Here is a 17,135-nt window from a genome sequence, read left to right on the forward strand (position 1 = left end):
AGAGCGCATCATAGAGAAACACATATGTAAGAAAAAAATATCTCAAAGTATAAGGGATTTCCTCTTACACTGGAGGTTTTCAAGCATGGGTTGCATGACCACTTGTTGGGAATATTGCTGAGGGGTTAATGCAGCAGAGGAGTATTAGACTGGAGGACCTCTGTGGTCCTTCTCCACTCTGAAGTTCCAAGATTCTAAGAATCTATTCATACTAAAATCTTGAGCTGGGTTTGAATTTAAACTTACGCCAAATTGGGGCGTGTGTGCCAATATGTGATGATGTGAGAGATAATAAGCATTTTTATCACAAAATTTGGTGCCTCTGCTTTGAGCATGAATAGATAAGTACCACAGATAATCTACTTCACCCTAGAATCTAAACAATTATGTGTCTGTTCCATGGGAAGTGAATCAAATAGGATAGGTGAATGGTAAGAAGAGTGCCCAGGGATCAAGAAAATTGCAGGGTTTGGCCATCTCAACTAAGGTGATTTCTTTTTCTTCCAAGGGCACAGCCTCTGTGATCTAAAACAACCTGCCACAACTTGCTAAAGGAACCTTTAGAAGAATTTACTTTCATGCTAAGTAACCAATGATAGATAACATATGTCCTCAAGGATACCTTTCCTTCAGGAAGTCTTATACTATGGGCTTTCTTCCTGGGTCTTAGCTAATCATGCTCAACTGAACTCTGAAGTGGTCATGATTAGCCCTAAAAATTAAAAAAAAAAACCCACAAAATTCCAGAGGAGGAGCCCTTCAATTTCCCTTTTGAGGAGTTGCCTTTATCCTCCTCTTCTGTTTTCTAGCACAGGCTTTTTGCCACACCCCTCCTCCTCCTTCCCATGCCTGGACTTTCCTGTCACACAGCCCAGGCTGGACTGAGAATGGGATTCCCTGCCCATTCATCCTTGGACTAATTCCATTTCTGTTTCCCAGTCTTCCCTCTCATGCAAGTATTGTGCTGAAGGCTAGGCACATGAACTCACTTAGATCCTGTCTGACTCACCTAGAATCAGTTCTGGACTTTTATTGTCCTTGAGATATACTTGATATATTTGTAAGTCAGGAGCTTGGGTACTTGTATGTGCATGTATGTGCATGAGAGAGATAGAGAAAGAAAGGGGGAGACAGAGACAGACTGACAGACACAAAAACCGAGAGATTAAATATACACAGTGAAAAAGAAAAGGGAGAAATTCTTGGTCACGAGTTGTCTGTTTTATCGCTTAATAAAAGTAATGATGATGATGATAACTCACATTAATAGAATACTTCAAGATTTGGAAAGTTCTTTCTTCACAATAGCCCTATAAGATAGATTGTGTCAGTATTATTACCCCTATTTTACAGATAACAGAGAGGTAAAGTCCCTTGCACAAAGTCACATATCTAGTAAGTTGGGATGTTGGGACTCGTGTATGACTACAACTCTAGGGTTTGTTCTACTATACTAAGCTGTATCTTTAATGAATGGTTTTTTTTAACCTTCTGGGGTCAGTATGTTTCAGTGAAAATAGTCCTGAGGATTTACTAGTGCTAGGGAAAAGGCGGGCACCTGGGTGGCACAGTAGATAGCATGCCAGGCCTGGGGTCAGGAAGACTCCTTTTCCTGAGTTCAAATCCAGCCTCAGACACTTCCTAGCTATGTGACCCTGGGCAAGTTGCTTGGCCCTGTTTGCCTCAGTTTCCTCATCTGTAGAATGAGCTGGAGAAGGAAACGGCAAACCACTCTGGTGTCTTTGCCAAGAAAACCCCAAATGGGGTCACAAAGAGTCAGACTTGCCTGAAAAATGACTGCACAACAACTATGTTAAGTTCCAGGGATACAAAGAAAGGCAAAAACATTCTCTGCTTTCAGGGTGTTCACGTAGAGGAGACAACATGAAAACAACTCTGTATAAGCAAGATAAAGTGGAGATAAGATGATCAACAGAAGGAAGGCATTGGCATTAAGGGACATTAGGAAAGGCTACTTGTAGAAAAATAGGATTTTAGCAGGGACTTGAAATAAGTCAGGGAGGCAAAAACACGTAGGTAAGGAGGGAAAATATTCCAAGCTGGGGGACAATGAAAGTCACAGAAAAAAAAAAACAACAACCAAAAATCATGGGATCTTTGTGAGGAAACTGAATCCAGTGTCACTGGATCACGGAGTGTATAGAGGGCAGTAAGATGTAAGAAGAATGATGGATTATTAAAGGCTTTCAAAGCCACCCAGAGGATTTCACATTTGATTCTAGAGGTCATAGGGAACCAGTGGAGTTTATGGGGGAGAAGGCAGAGGTGAATATTGGACTTGCACTTTAGAAAGATCAATTTGACAACTGAATATAGGATAGACTGGTGCCTCCTAGCATGAGGGCAGTAGTGGCCTGGCACTAAATTCTTTGAGGAAGGAAGAAGAATTTTCTGGAATCTTCTTCACAACTTCCTTTCCTTGGTTTTGTCCTCTGGGACTGAGAACAAATTTCTTCAACAACTCTGAATATAGGATGTGCTAAAAGTCTCAGTGCAGGTATAAAAAGCTTAGACTTTTGGGACACCCTCTGTTTGAAGACAGCTTTCATGTCTTCCCTACCCCCAACCCATGCTTTATCTCCTACAGGCTAAATAAACACCATCAGTTTCTTTAACTGATCAATTTATTATAATTTTAAAATTCCATTCTCTGGATGTCTTGGAGCTTTTCAGTGTTCTTCCTATGATGTGGTGCCCAGGACTGAACATAATACTCCAGGTGTGATTTGATTGGGATAGAATATAGCAGGACTATGACTTCTCACATTTTAGATGTTTTTATTAATGCAGCTCAAGATTGCATTGACTCTTTTGGCCATGGCAAGCAGTCAAATAAATCTCCCATTTCATTTTTGAATGTCCTATTTTCTAAATATACTTACTCTGTCCTGTCCTTGTGCTGTTGATTTTTTGAATCTAAGTCTAGGAATTTACATTTATTTGTTTAAATCTAATTTTATTAGAGTTGACCCACTTTTCTATTCTGTCATTCAGTGTTAACTATCACATCCTGACGTATGTGATTTACATATTTGATAACCACGCTTTCTATGTTTTTTTCTACTCAGCTAATAACTCGACCCAAGGATTGAGTTGGAAGCTGGGGAGGGGAAGTATCAGCATTATTAACTAACAGCAACAAAAGTTGCTGCCACTCAATTTCTAGTGTGTGCTGCCCCCTGTGATCTTTCCAGCTGGATGACACGGCCCTGCCTGGCATACTTATTCCAGCAGGTGGCAGCATCTTACAAGTGTCAGTTAAAATTAATTCAGTTAAATGTAATGCAACAGATATTTATTAAGTACCTACTATGTGCAAAGCACTGCACTTGGTGCTAGGAATACAAAGATAAGTAACATACATATCTACGTTCTAGTGGCTGGGGACATGGAGGGCAGAATGCAACATGTATAAAGATAAGTGTAATACAAGATAGTGTGTGATGAGCTATAAAAGAGAGATGCAGACTAACTACTCAAGGAAAATACGAGAAGGGAAAAATCATTTTTAGTTTAAGAGTTGATGGAAAGTTCTTTAGAGATCATGACATGTGAGCTTACCCTTGGAGAAGAGAAGGGTTCGGAAAGGTAGCAAAGAGTACATTCTCCAATTGTCTCCTTAGGGTCTTGCACATTCCATCATCCCCTTTCTCCTTAATTTTTAACTTCTCTTTGTTTTTTGAGTACTGCTAGACATAGTCTATAGAGAGTCGGCCTTGGAGCAGGAAAGACTTGGGTTCAATTCACCACTGCCGCATACTGGCTATGTGACCCTGTGTGACCCATGTGGTCCTTTATAACCTGGCTCCAGTCTACCTTTCTAGCTTTATTATACATTATTATACATCATTCATTTAAATTCTCAGTATTCTAGGCAATTCTCCAAGACTATAAGTTGCAGAGAAGGAGCTGACCTGCATTGTTAGAGGGAGTTTACTCACATGGGAGTTCCTTTTAACCATTGAAATCACAGGTCCAGTCCCTATCCCTATTTTCTCATCATTTGGTTCTTTCCCTATTGCCTACAAATGTGCTCAAATATCTCTCTTCTTTTAACAAACTTCATTAGATTCTACCACCCTCTCAAGTTATCATTCCATAACTTTCTTCTCTTTCACAGGGGGAAAAAAGCTGTCTACATTTGTTGCTTTTACTTTCTCATCACCCACTTGCTTCTCTCCTGCTTGTATCTTGTATGCTGACTCCACTATTTGACTGAAACTTAACTCTCCAAGATCATCATCCAAGACTTTATTGCTAAATTCAATGGCTTTTTATTGGTCCTTATCCTTTTTGGCCTTTTAGCAGCATTTGATACTCTTAACCACCCATCTACAGATACTTTCTCTTCCCTAAATTTTTGGTCAGCATTCTCTCATCCTACCTGACAGTTCTTTCTCAGCCTCCTTTGCAGGATCATCATCTTTATTCCACTCTCTATGCATAGGTATACCCCAAGGTTTTATCCTGTGCTTTTCCCCTTCTTTTTCTATATTCTCTTTCATTGATTGTATCAGTTCCTATGAACTCAACTATCACCTTTATGTAGATAATTTCCAAATCTATGTATGTTACCTCCCTTTCTATCTAGAGAGCTATTCCTGCATCTCCAACTACTTGCCAGACATCTCTACCTGGGTGTCCCAGAGGCATCTTAGATTCAACATGTCCAAAATAGACTTCATTCTCTTTCCACCTAAATCCATCCCTCCTCCAAACTTCCCAATTTGTGTTGAGGTTACCACCATTCTTCCAGTCATCTTCAGCTCTTCATTCTCACTTACCTTCCATGTCCAATTTTGCCTCTTCATTCTCACCTTCAATTTCTAATCACAGTTTTCAAATCTTATTTACTCGCCAACATCCTTGACATCTGAACTCTTCTCTGCTCAACATATCTCATAACTCTTCTCATGGAGTGCTGCAATAACTTCCTAAGAGGTCTCCCAGCATCTAGCATCTTGCCTCTCTATTCTATCCTGCACACAGCTGCCAAACTGATATTCTTAAAATGCAGCTTTGATCATGTCACTGCTCCCCTTAAGAAGCACCAGTGGCTCCCTATTGCCATTAGAATAATATACAAACGCCACTGCTTGGCATTTAAAGCTATTCATATCCTGCTTCAGTCTACCCTTCTAGCCTTATTATACAACATTCTACTTTCTGCACTTTTTGGTCCTTCTTGCCTAGAGATAGCTCGGTGGCATGTGGAGAGAGTTCTGGACCTAGAATCAGGAAGGCCTAAGTTTGAATACTTACTAACTGTGTGGCCCTGGGCAAATTACTTAACATTCACCTAACTCAGCTCCCCAAGTATGGAATGGGGATGATAGCAGCACTTAGCTCTCAGAGTTGCAGGGATTAAATGAGATAATATTTATGAAGCACTTAGCCTAGTATCTGGCACACAGTGGATGCTTAATAAATGCTTGTTTCCTTCTTTCCTTCCTCATTTATGACATTCCATTCCATTTCCATCCCTTGTGACAGGCTGTCCTCCATGACTGAAATGCCCTCCCTCCTCACCTCACCCTTTCGGAACACCTAGTTATTAGTTAGGTATATTGCAGAAGGCATTCTTGTTCAGATATGGGGTGTACTAGGTGGTGTCTGAGGACTTTTGGAGTGCTGAGATTCTGTAATTTGATGTCTCACAGCGTGTGTACACCATTTCTTGAATGTGACACTCCACATCCCATCGCTAGGCCTTTGTGTTGTCTGAACCCCATAACTAGAATGCTCTACTCCCTCACCTCTGCCTTGTAACTTTTCCATCTTCCAGGGGCAGCTAGGTGGTGCAGTGGATAGAATACTGACCCTGGAGTCAGGAGGATCTGAGTTCAAATACGGCCTCAGACACTAGACACTTACTAGCTGTGTGACCTTGGGCAAGTCACTTAACTCCATTGCCTAGCAAAAACAAACAAACAAAAAAAAACTTTTCCATCTTCCTCTAAAACTCAGCTCACATACCATCTACTGCAGAAGGCCCTTACTGGTTCAGCTGCTAATGCCTTCCCTTTTCAGAATGCCTTTTATCCAATCTGCATATACCTTACATGTATCTAGTTATTTCAAGTTGTCTATCCCATTAGAATGTAAGCTTCTTAGGGCAGGAACTTTCTCCCCCTTTTCTCTATAATCTTCTCTATAATTTGCTTAACACAGTGTCTGGTTCATAACATTCACTTAATATATGCTTATTGACCCACTGACTGACTGACCATATTCCTCCACCTCTCTAATGAGAGGAAGAAGATGTGTTTTATAAACTGTTCTCCAGAACTGAGATTTGTTAGTACGATTACAATTAATCAGAGCACAGTTTAGCAATGCTCCCATTGACAGTCCAAATACTTAAAGACAACTTTAAAGAAAACTTTTCTTTTTCTTTGAATAATGGTGCTAAGAATTTTACACCAGAAGATGGGTTTAATGCATGAGGTTGTAAGGGGGTGGGATTAGGGTTCTAAAGGCTCTAACAGCATTTGTGACATGCTTTCCAAAAACACAGTAATATACTGGAGGAATTACTCTGCTGGGACAAGTTGTCCAGGGACATTATAATAAGTGGGGGAAGAATGAAAGTGTCAGTCATTCAGATTCATATGCTAAAAAATAATTTAGCGGGTCCCTGTTAGGTCACTGACAGAGTATGTCTAAGCAGGTGGGTAAGTATACGTCATTGACTGAATTCTGATTCACATGCCTTTTGTACCTCCAAAGGCAGATGCTTCCCTAGGGACAGTACAGACAGGGAGAAGAGTTGTATTTATCAAGTGTTTATTGTCTCTTCTGGCTCAAGGAGTGACTCCATCCTTTGCCCTCACATTTTAGTGTTGATTGGATTCACATGTCTCCCAGTTGAGTTGTTACCCGACACTCTCCTAAACCAATCTTTTGCTCTTGACAGCTGAACACATTCATTCTTAATGACCTTGGCCAGGAGTCCATTGGAACTATGCTAGGGATTCCTTTCCTGTTTTAGAATAATTCATCCCCTCCCATGACAGTTATATATACATATGCATATGTACATGTTATATATTTAGACACTCATATTTATTTAAAGAGGTTCTTTGGAACCAGAAGGGAGAATTTTAGGGAGAATAAAATTAGCAATATTTTTACAATTCAGCCAGCAAAAAGCTGTGATCATTGCTTTATATATTTCCTTGGCTGCTCCAAAGTCCATAACTTACCCATTAGGCAAAGGGCTAGACCATTTGAATGGTCTTACATTAGTATCTGATGTAAGAGCTTTTTGTTATTTGCCTAATAAATGTGGTTCTTTGAAACCAAGGCATCAGAGTTGCTTAACCATTTGGCACAATGCCTGGCACATAGCAGGCACTTAATAAGTCCTTGTTAAATTGAATTAAACTGCAAGATTATAGTTTTGCCAGGTACTAATCAGGCACTTCAGAAAAAAAGTGGAAAAGAATTGGTTCCTTGGTATCAAGATCTTGTATTCTTGGCAGTTGGGAAGTCAAATCTCTTGTCTGAGTGTGTTTTATCCACCTTGGATCTTGTCAATGGTCAGTCTTTAAGCTCAGACTTGTTTTTCCCTCCTCTGTCCCAGGACATTACCACAAGCCACAACTCACTACTGGCTTTTGGTGTCTACTTAGGTAATATAAATAAATTAATTAACTGATTTATTCATTAATTTACCCATTTATGCACTCATTCATTCAACATTTATTCAGCTATTACTAAGTAGAAGGCACAACTCTAATTTCAATAAGAATAGCAACATTTATATAACCCTGTAAGGTCTGCAAGCTACTTTACATACATCATCTCACTCGACTTTGACAGTAAATCTATGAAGTAGATGCAATTATTATCTCCATTTTAAAGATGAGGAAACTGAGTCTGAGAAAGGTCAAGCAACTTCCTGGGTTATACAGATGATAAATGTCTGAGGCAGCATTTGAATTTGGGTCTTCCTGACTCCAGGTACAGTGCCCCAGCCACTGTGTCACTTATCTGCCTCATAAATAAGTCATAGCAAAGCATATTTCAATATTCGAGAGTCATTAATTTTGTCCATGGGAGTATTCCCTGCACAGATCACAACCACTCTCTAATTTGGTAGAGGCGTTTTGAAAGTTTTGATGGCCTAAAAGAAAAGTCGTCATTCTTTGGTGAACTTGGTACAAAGCCTCTGTGAATTGATAGTAGTTCTCTAGACTGATGCTCAGGTGACATACATACCCATCCATCACTGAACTTATATTCCAGGCCTTCCTAGCTTGGTAGGACTTGGGGGAGAACCCAGTGTCCCCTTCATGCAATAATAAGGCTTCTGAAAAGGATATCAGTGAAGACTAGCAAAGCATATACAAGTAATTAGATCAATCAACAAGCATTGATTAAATACCCATTGGGAATGGAAAGATGAAATGGAAAAACAAAATAGTCCTTGTCCACAAGTAGCAACAATATATACACATATATGTATATATAAAAATATTAAAAATAAATACAAGGTAGTTTTTCAAGGGAAAGCAATAACAGCTGGAGTGGGGATTGGGTGGATCAGAAAAGGTTTCCTGTAGGAGAGGCATTTAAATTGTGTTGAAGGAAGTTAGGGATTCTAAGAAGTGTAAATGAAGAAGGGGGTGAATTCTAGGAATGAGGGACAGCCTTTGCAGCTGTCTATTTAAATCAAATTCAATTCAATTTTTTTTCCTGGCCATATGTTTCATACTAGATTGATTACCCCTGGGGTAGGGGGTGAAGGTACCTGTGGAGTATGAGATACAATTCTTAACCTCAAGAAGTTTATTATTGAGTCCCCAGAAAGGAGCTAACGTATGCAGATAGGCCCCAGGTAGATAGATAATTAATGACCAGACCAAGGTGGATCCCCTTTCTGGAGAAAAGAGTCCAATGTTTGAGTAAAAACAAAAGGCTAGGTCAGGTCAGAAACAAGGGTTCCTTGGGAATACCCAAGCCAAGAGCTGACTGAGGTGGTAATAGGATACTGGGGGCCAGCAGGGGCTTTCGAGATTGGGAAGTTGGTAAAGAGATCGGCAGGCATAGTGACAGAAGTGTCAGGGAAATGAATATCTGAAGCAATCTGCTTCTTTGAATTACTGCTCTTTTATTGTGATGTTGAGTTTTCCCCACTTTGCACTGCTTGGATATGCAGAGACACACAACAGTATGGGTGTTGGGACCACCCTCTTTACCTTCACTATATCAGTTAATGGCAGCGAGGTGGCACAGTGGATAGAGCACTGGGCCTGGAGTTAAAATCTGGTCTCAGACATTTATTAGTAATGTGACCCTAGGCAAGTCTCTTAACTCTGCCTCAGTTTCTTCATCTGTAAAGTGAGCTGGAGAAAGAAATGGCAAACCACTCCAGAATCTTTGCCAAAGACAACTCCAGATGGGGTCATGAAGAGTCAGACAGGACTGAAATGACTAAACAGCATATCAATGAAGTGTAGACAGGCATTGGTGTCTTTTCTTGGAACAACTGCTTTTTATAGATTGCTCAAACAATTGTTTCTCTTTATTAGGGTTGATAGCTAAGGGCTGATACCATTGTACTGACAGGGCATATACGAAAATTTCACCAAAAGCTTCTTTAAAAATTTTTTATTGATAGCTTTTGCTTTCGTATCACTTTCATTTCTGAGCATATATCCTTCCCCGCTGAACTATCTTTTGTAATTCAGAATAAAACAAGGGAGAAAATCATTAATTAATCAAAACTAACACATCAACCAAGTATGATACTAATATCAATGTTCCATAGGCATAGTTCCCCAAGTCTTTATTTAAATAAGGGAGGGAAGAGCATTTTCCTATACCATCTCTCAGTGTTATTGTATGTTGTTTTCCTGCATATTTCATTCTGCATTAGTTCATATGTCTTTCTATTCCTTTTTTGAATTCTTTGTAGTCATCATGTCTTATAGTGCAGTAATATTTCATTTGATTCATTTACAACAATTTGTTTCCAGTTCTTTGCTACCACAAAAAGTGCTGCTATGAACATGTCGATGCATATTCAGTGGCGGGCTTGAGTGAGCTCATGCTGTCCCTCATGAAAGTGATTGTTAAATTTTCAGTGTGAGCATTTATTTACCTCAGAAATCGGTGAACCACATTTGATTTATTGTTTTGTTGATTGTCTAGACTTACAGTGATAGAGAAAATGTTAATAACAACAATTAAACTTAAAAGTATGTCATGTTTACATTTTCCCTCCAGAGAGCCAGTTATTAAACAGTAACCTGGACATTCCTGTGTATATGAGCTCTTTCTTCTTGCCTTTGGCTTCATTGGAGTATATGTGTAGGTGGATCATTGAGCAAAAGAATATTGACATTTTTGTCATTTAAAAAATACTTTCAAGTTGCTTTTCAGAATTGTTCAACCAACTGACAGCTCTACCAACAATGTAATCTGTCTTCTCAGCCCCTTAGACATAGATAATATCATTTTTTTTTCCAATTTGGTGAATGTAAAATAAAATCTGAGTTATTTGGATTGTTCCTTATCAGTTATTTGGATCAATATTTCATATTGTTGTTAATCATTTGAATTTTTTCTTTTGAAAACTGTTTCTATCCGTTGACTATTTATCCACTGAAGAAAGATGTTTGGCCACCTGATGTTTTTTACACAAAAACATTATTAAGTGAAATAATGTTGCTGGGAACAGTTGGTTCCATAGAAACGAGGTAATAAATGTCTTAAGATGTAATGGTATTACAGTGGGTCATTGCATTGTTTATAATGGTGTTTATATATTATATATATATATATATAGTGTTATTGTATACTTATAGCATATTGTTATTGTTATGTAGGGGATGCCTCTATATGTTACAGGTGTTCTTAGTTATTTTTGTGTGATCTTTCTTAACCTTGTCTATGGAACTCATTTATTTAGGATAGGGAATTTCTATTGCAGCCATAATAGTGTTACAGACATTAGGATGATGACAGATGAACTAGAATATTAGAACTAGAGATCATTTAATTCAACCTCCTCATTTTATAGATGAGGGAACTAAGAAAAACCACACACAAATAAATGACTTGTCCAAGGTAGCATGTGGAGTATGTTGATGACAAAGCTGGGACTCAAAAGCAAGTACCTTGACTCTTGGGCTAATATTCTTAGGCTTAGACTCTTCCCATTCTACCATGATGGCAGTGGTGGTGGTGAGGTGATATTCATGGTTGAGATAGCAAGTGATGGTGATCCTGATGGTGATGGGAGGAAGGAAATACAGATGATGGGGATGAGAATGGATATGGGAGTGTGGATGGAGATGAAGAAACAAGAGCAACCTGACCTATTTTTCTTTCTTTTATATTTTCAGACATAGATGAGTGTCGTTACGGCTATTGTCAGCAGCTCTGTGCCAATGTCCCTGGCTCTTATTCCTGTACATGCAACCCAGGTTTTACCCTCAATGAGGATGGAAGATCTTGCCAAGGTATTTCTCATTGGGCAATAGCTTTGAAAAATTGAACATCTAAATTATCTTTCTATTTTAAATTTACATTCAGAGCCTGAACTTTTTAGACGTGTTGGAAACACTTAAAGAATATTCTTGTTATTCATTGCTCATCCTGAATGCTTCCAGAAACCCAAGTATTGATCTTAGGGTATGTGACTAAGGCAGCTATATAAACCCTCCTGAGGGCTGCTGGATAAGAACTTCAGCCAGTTGTTCACAGAAAGCCTAGGTTTCTTAGACACAGTTATAGTTGATATTTCATACCTGAAAGTTACCATATTTACTCTCTTGGCTCATTGGGAGCTATGTCAACAATCCAATTCAAGAGCCCAGATCAAACTTTTCACAAAGAGCTCCCTTATCTATGATTCATTTCTTTTTTCCTCAAAGAGATAGGGACTATACTTATGATTACATTGATATAAGAAACTCTGGAGTGAAGCACCTCTCTCCACTACTACTGCACACTTGTAGTCTTAGAGACTTGCCTAGAACTGCACTTCTTAAACTGTGGGTCATGACCCCATATGGGGTTGCAGAAAATTTGGCAATGGTAAAAGGTTTCTGAAGGTGCAATGACCAAAAATTAATTAAAAGTCACTTGTTCTCATGTTATAGTTTAATCTTCATTCTTGCCGCCTATGCCTCATTCCTAGCTCTCTGAACCCACTCAATAAATGTACCATACTCCAACTTCATGTATCCAGAGGCCTTTTTCCTAGTTGTCTGTGTACTATTTTATCTGTTACCAGGATCAGAAGAATGATCCGCCTGCTATTTTTATACCTGGTGGGCTAATTAATATCTGGCTTTTCTTTCTTCATCTATCCAGAGCTGCTGCTACTTTCTGAGTCAGTATGAGTGGACCCCTAGATCTAGAATTAGAAAGACCTGCCTGCATTAAAATCCCACCTTAGACCCTGAGCACATCTCTCAATCTCTCTTTCCTCATCTGTAAAATGAGGGGGTTGAACTGAGTGATTTGAAGGTCCCTTCCAGTTCTAAATCTATGATGCTAGGAACTCAGCCATATAGCTGCCCCTCCTTTAGAGTTGAGCACCTGGGTCTGTTGGTATAGGAAAGACTCTGAGTTTATTTGAATCCTGGCTTTTTTGAGTCCAAACTGTATGACCTTGGGTAAGTTCACCTTTTTGAGACTCATGTATAAAATGGAAAAGCCACTTGCACTGCCTATCTCACAGGGTTTTTGTGAGTAAAGTACTTTGTAAACATTCAGGTACTATAGAAATATGAGTTATTCCAATCTAAGGGCAGGATGAAGCCTTCATGTTCTCCATGGTGGAAGGGGTGGGTGGTTTTCCTTTCACACAGGGACCATTTGGTCTGTTTTTATGTCTTTGTCTGTAACCTTCCCACCAAACCTGGGGCTACAGAGCATGAAACTCAGAACAGAGGTTACTGCATAATTTCCCTTTCCACCCAAGTCTCAACAAAAGCATAACGAAACAAAACTACAGTCTGGTTTGCACATAATCAATTCAAATGCTGATAAGTCAGAAAAACAAATAGCACCACTGGCCAGTACCGTTCCCATCTGATCTTTTATTTTACTCAGGAAGTGAACCTGGCCTTCAGACCTCAGGAATTAGGGCAAGTCCTGTGGGGGGTCCTAGGCTTTGGCACACTCCCAGTCAGCCAGTGTGGCAGACGCAGAATGAGGTCTTTGTCTAGAGACTGTCACCAGACTTCACAGGGACAGTTTCCTCATTACACCATTAATGGTCTGGCCTGCAAGCTTTGGACCTGGCTGGGCTATGTTAGATGAAGGATATTATGACTCAATCAGTTGGATCATATCTACATTGTTGGGTAAACAGGAAGGCATCAGAATTACAGAGTTTGCTCCCATGTTCCCTGTTAATCACCCCTCCAAGGCAGTGCCTGCAAATGATTCTGAGAAATTTCTGTTCTGATCATATTGCCAGCATAGGTCCTAGATTGTCAGAGTTGGCAAGGACCTTTCAGATCATCTGTTCCAGTGATTCTTAACCATTTTTATGTCACTGACCCCTTTGGTAGTCTGGTGAAACTGTGGAAGATTCCTTCTCAGAACAATATTCTCTAAATGCATGAAATAAAATATATATGTTTATAAAAGAAACTATGTTGAAATAGCTATTAAAATATTTTTTAAAGTCCATAGACTCCAAGTTAAGATTCCTTTATCTGGTCCAGCACCTTAATTTTACAGATGAAGAAACTGAGACCTAGAGATAGAAAGTGATTTGCCCAATAACTAACAAGAAATAGTGAACTCAAGACTAGAATCTAGGTCACTTGACTTAAGAGCTGCAGGCTGAACTTTTCCTTTGGAGGAGCCAAAGGGGAACAGGAAAAACTTTAAGCATCCCTGTCTCTAACCCCAGTGAAGAGGGCAGATAGTTCCTGGCTCCTTTAAGTGTGGGGAGATAAGGAAGCTGGAATCAGTGTAGTAGGATAGCTAAGCGGCACAGTGGATAGAGAGTCAGGAAGACTTATCTTCCTGAGTTCAAATCTGGCTTCAGACGCTTACTAGCAGTGTGACCCTAGCAAGTCACTCAACCCTGTTTGCCTCAGTTTCCTCATCCAGAAAAAGAGATGGAGAAGGAAATGGCAAACCATTCCAGCATCTTTGCCAAGAAAATCCCAAATGCGGTCATGAAGAGTCAGACACGACTGAAATGACTGAACAGCAACAACCCCCAGTATAATACTTGGGAAGCTAGCATAGGGAATGTCTCATAGCCAGCAGGGCTTGTTTCCCAAGGTACAGGACTCTACTTGCTAGCTCGGGGTGTTTGATACCAGGTCAGGTCAGCCTGGTTATAATACATCTCTTTGCCGACCTGGATAGCCATATGATGAAGAATCATATGTGGATTCAGAGATTAATTACGTATACGTCTTCCAAGATTTTCAGGAACAAACATACAACTTAGAGGGCTAAGTGTATTCTTTTTTTTTTTTTTTTGTGAGGCAATTGGGGTTAAGCAACTTGTCCAGAGTCACAAGCCAAGTGTATTCTTAAGGGGAAAGTAGTGTGTACTGGAAATAGGTTTAGACACATGAATTAACAGACTTGTGCTATGGGAACATTTTTTTTTTTTTAAATTAGCGGTGCCTGCAAATAACAGCTGCATCTTGTATGCACTGCCAGGATTTGTAATAATAAGACTTTGTGTTACAGAACACTTTATGCTATTCAGAGTGCTTTCATATCTGTTATCTCACTGGATCTTTACAATAGCCTGTAGGTGAGATAGATCTATGACAGGTTTAATGACCTGGCCAAAGTCACACAGTTAGTTTGTGACAGAGCCAGGATTAGGATTCTTTCTTTACTCCTAAGCAGTATTGTGGACCATATCAGGGTACCCGAAAGGTGACTGGAGTATTTTCCTGGGGGCTGCTTGTCTATCTCATTTTTCTAGAAGGGGAACAGCTCAGGGGGCCTTTTCCATTGCCATCTTAGCCCTGGGACTCTTCACTTTCTGCCCTAAGTGACTCCCATTAGAACATCCCCATCTCCAGGTCTGCTACTCAGCCTCAATCTCCACCCGGTAGCTTAGCATCATGGAAATTTTCCTGGCTTGTTGGGTGACCTAGTCTAAGAAAATGAACCTTTGTTTGATGGATAGGGAAGGTATTATAGCATCATAGGATCATAGATTTAAAACTGGGAGGAATTTTGAAGGCCATATCAGTCCAGCCTCCTGATTTTACAGGTAAGGACACTGAGGCATAAAAATAATAAATGACTTACCCATCTACCAAGGATGAAATATAATAATAGCTAGCATTTATACAACACTGTAAGGTTTTGCAAAATGCTTTACAGATATCCTTGCAGCAATCCCGAGAAGCAGGTGCTGTCATTACCCCCATATTAAACATGAGGAAACTGAGGCAAAACAGAGATTAAGTGACTTACCCTGGGAAGTAGGTGAGGTGCTGTAATTATTCCCATATTACAAAAGGGGAAACTAAGGCAGAACAGAGGTTAAGTGATTTATCCTGGGAAGCAGGTACTGTCATTATCCCCATTTTACAGATGAGGAAACTAAGGTAGAACAGAGGTTAAGTGACTTATCCAGGGTCACACAGCTAGTAAGTATCTGAGATGGGAGTTGAACTCAGGCCTTCCTGACTCCAGGTCTAACACTCTATCCACTGCACCACCTAGTTGCTAGATATGACACTCTATTTTGCATTTACTGCCTTGACTGGTTTCAATTCCATGGATCAAGATGCCCCTGCCAGGAAAAGCTCAATTGCTTCTAAATTTACAGTGGAAAGAGTGCCAGATCTGTGGTCAGGAAGACCTGAGTTCAAATTTGACTTCAGACACTTGCTAGCTGTTTGACCCTGTTTGACTTAGTTTTCTCATCTGTAAAATGAACTAGAGAAGGAAATGGCAAACCACTCTAGTATCTCTGCCAAGAAAAACCCCAAAAGGGGTTATGAAGAGTCAGACATGACTGAAAAATGACTACACAAAAACAACCATGGGGCCAACTCAAGCTTGATTGACCCTGCCTCCCTCAACCTTCTTTCCCCTCTAATTGGAGGGGACTTCTCCCAGAGCCTTTCTTTGTAGGGGACAGAAGCTGCACTCAGTTCCTCCACTTCACATCTACTGACCTACCTGGTTTCAACAGAAAAAGGTACCCCTGTGTCAAGTGCCCCCTGGGTCCCCATCTTGCCACCCCAGGCTGACTTTCTTGACTCCTTTTGTATGTTCTCTCCCCTTTAGACTGTAAGCTCATTGAGGGCAGGGACTTTCTTTTTATTAATTGTATCCCCAGTGCTTATCACAGTGCCTGGCACATAATGGGCACTTAATAAAAGCTAAGTCCGGGGCCCTATCTGTGCTGTGTCCTGCTACCTCTTGGTGATTTAGTTTAACCTTCGCCTTTTTCAGAAAAAGAAACTGAGTCTCAGAGAGATGAAGTGACTTACCTGAGGTCACACAGAGAATTCATGGCAGACCTGGGACTCAAGCTGATGTAGAGCTGGGACCCCTACCTTTTTATTATTTTTTTTTTTTAACAAAGACCTACTATGTACCTCATTTAAGCAACAATGATGCTGTATTAACTTTTTTCATTTGTATAAGGGTTTATAATTTACAACCAGATCATAGTTGTGAAAGGCAGTGAGTTGCAGTCAGAGCTCTGGATTAGGAAACCTAAATTGAAATCCAGGCTTTGTTGCTAACTAGCTGTATGACCTTTGCTTAGTGATTGTTTCGAACCTCTTTGGATCTATTTTTTCCTTTGTGAAATAAAGGGGTTGGATCAGGGGTGGGGAACCTGCTGCCTTGAGGCCACATGTGGCCCTCTAGGTCCTCAAGTGCGGCCCTTTGACTGAATCCAAACTTCGCAGAACAAAACCCCTTAATAAAAGGATTTATTTTTGTTCTATGAAACTTGGGCTCAATCAAAAGGCTGTAGGTTCCCCACCTCTGAACTAGATAATCTTTAATGCCCTTTTTAGTTCTAAATAATAGAATTTCAGTTTTATCATTATGTGACATGGAAGGTATGCTACGAAAAAAGGAAATAATAAGCTTTGTTTTCCCCCCAGATGTGAATGAATGTCTGACAGAGAACCCCTGTG

The 17,135-nt window shown here is 39.9% G+C and overlaps 1 protein-coding gene across 1 annotated transcript in view; it reads left to right on the plus strand.

Moving 5' to 3' along the window:
* Window positions 1-17,135, plus strand: part of FBLN5 (fibulin 5) — a 131,640-nt gene that overhangs the window by 66,294 nt on the left and 48,211 nt on the right. The window contains 3 exon segments of the mRNA XM_027869949.1: window positions 11,376-11,492; window positions 17,103-17,133; window position 17,135. The exon segment at window position 17,135 is cut by the window's right edge and continues 37 nt beyond it. Coding sequence (XP_027725750.1) covers window positions 11,376-11,492; window positions 17,103-17,133; window position 17,135 — 149 coding nt within the window.

This window comes from Vombatus ursinus, unplaced genomic scaffold, assembly GCF_900497805.2.
Source record: "Vombatus ursinus unplaced genomic scaffold, bare-nosed wombat genome assembly UNPS02014794.1, whole genome shotgun sequence".
Classification (NCBI taxonomy): domain Eukaryota; kingdom Metazoa; phylum Chordata; class Mammalia; order Diprotodontia; family Vombatidae; genus Vombatus; species Vombatus ursinus.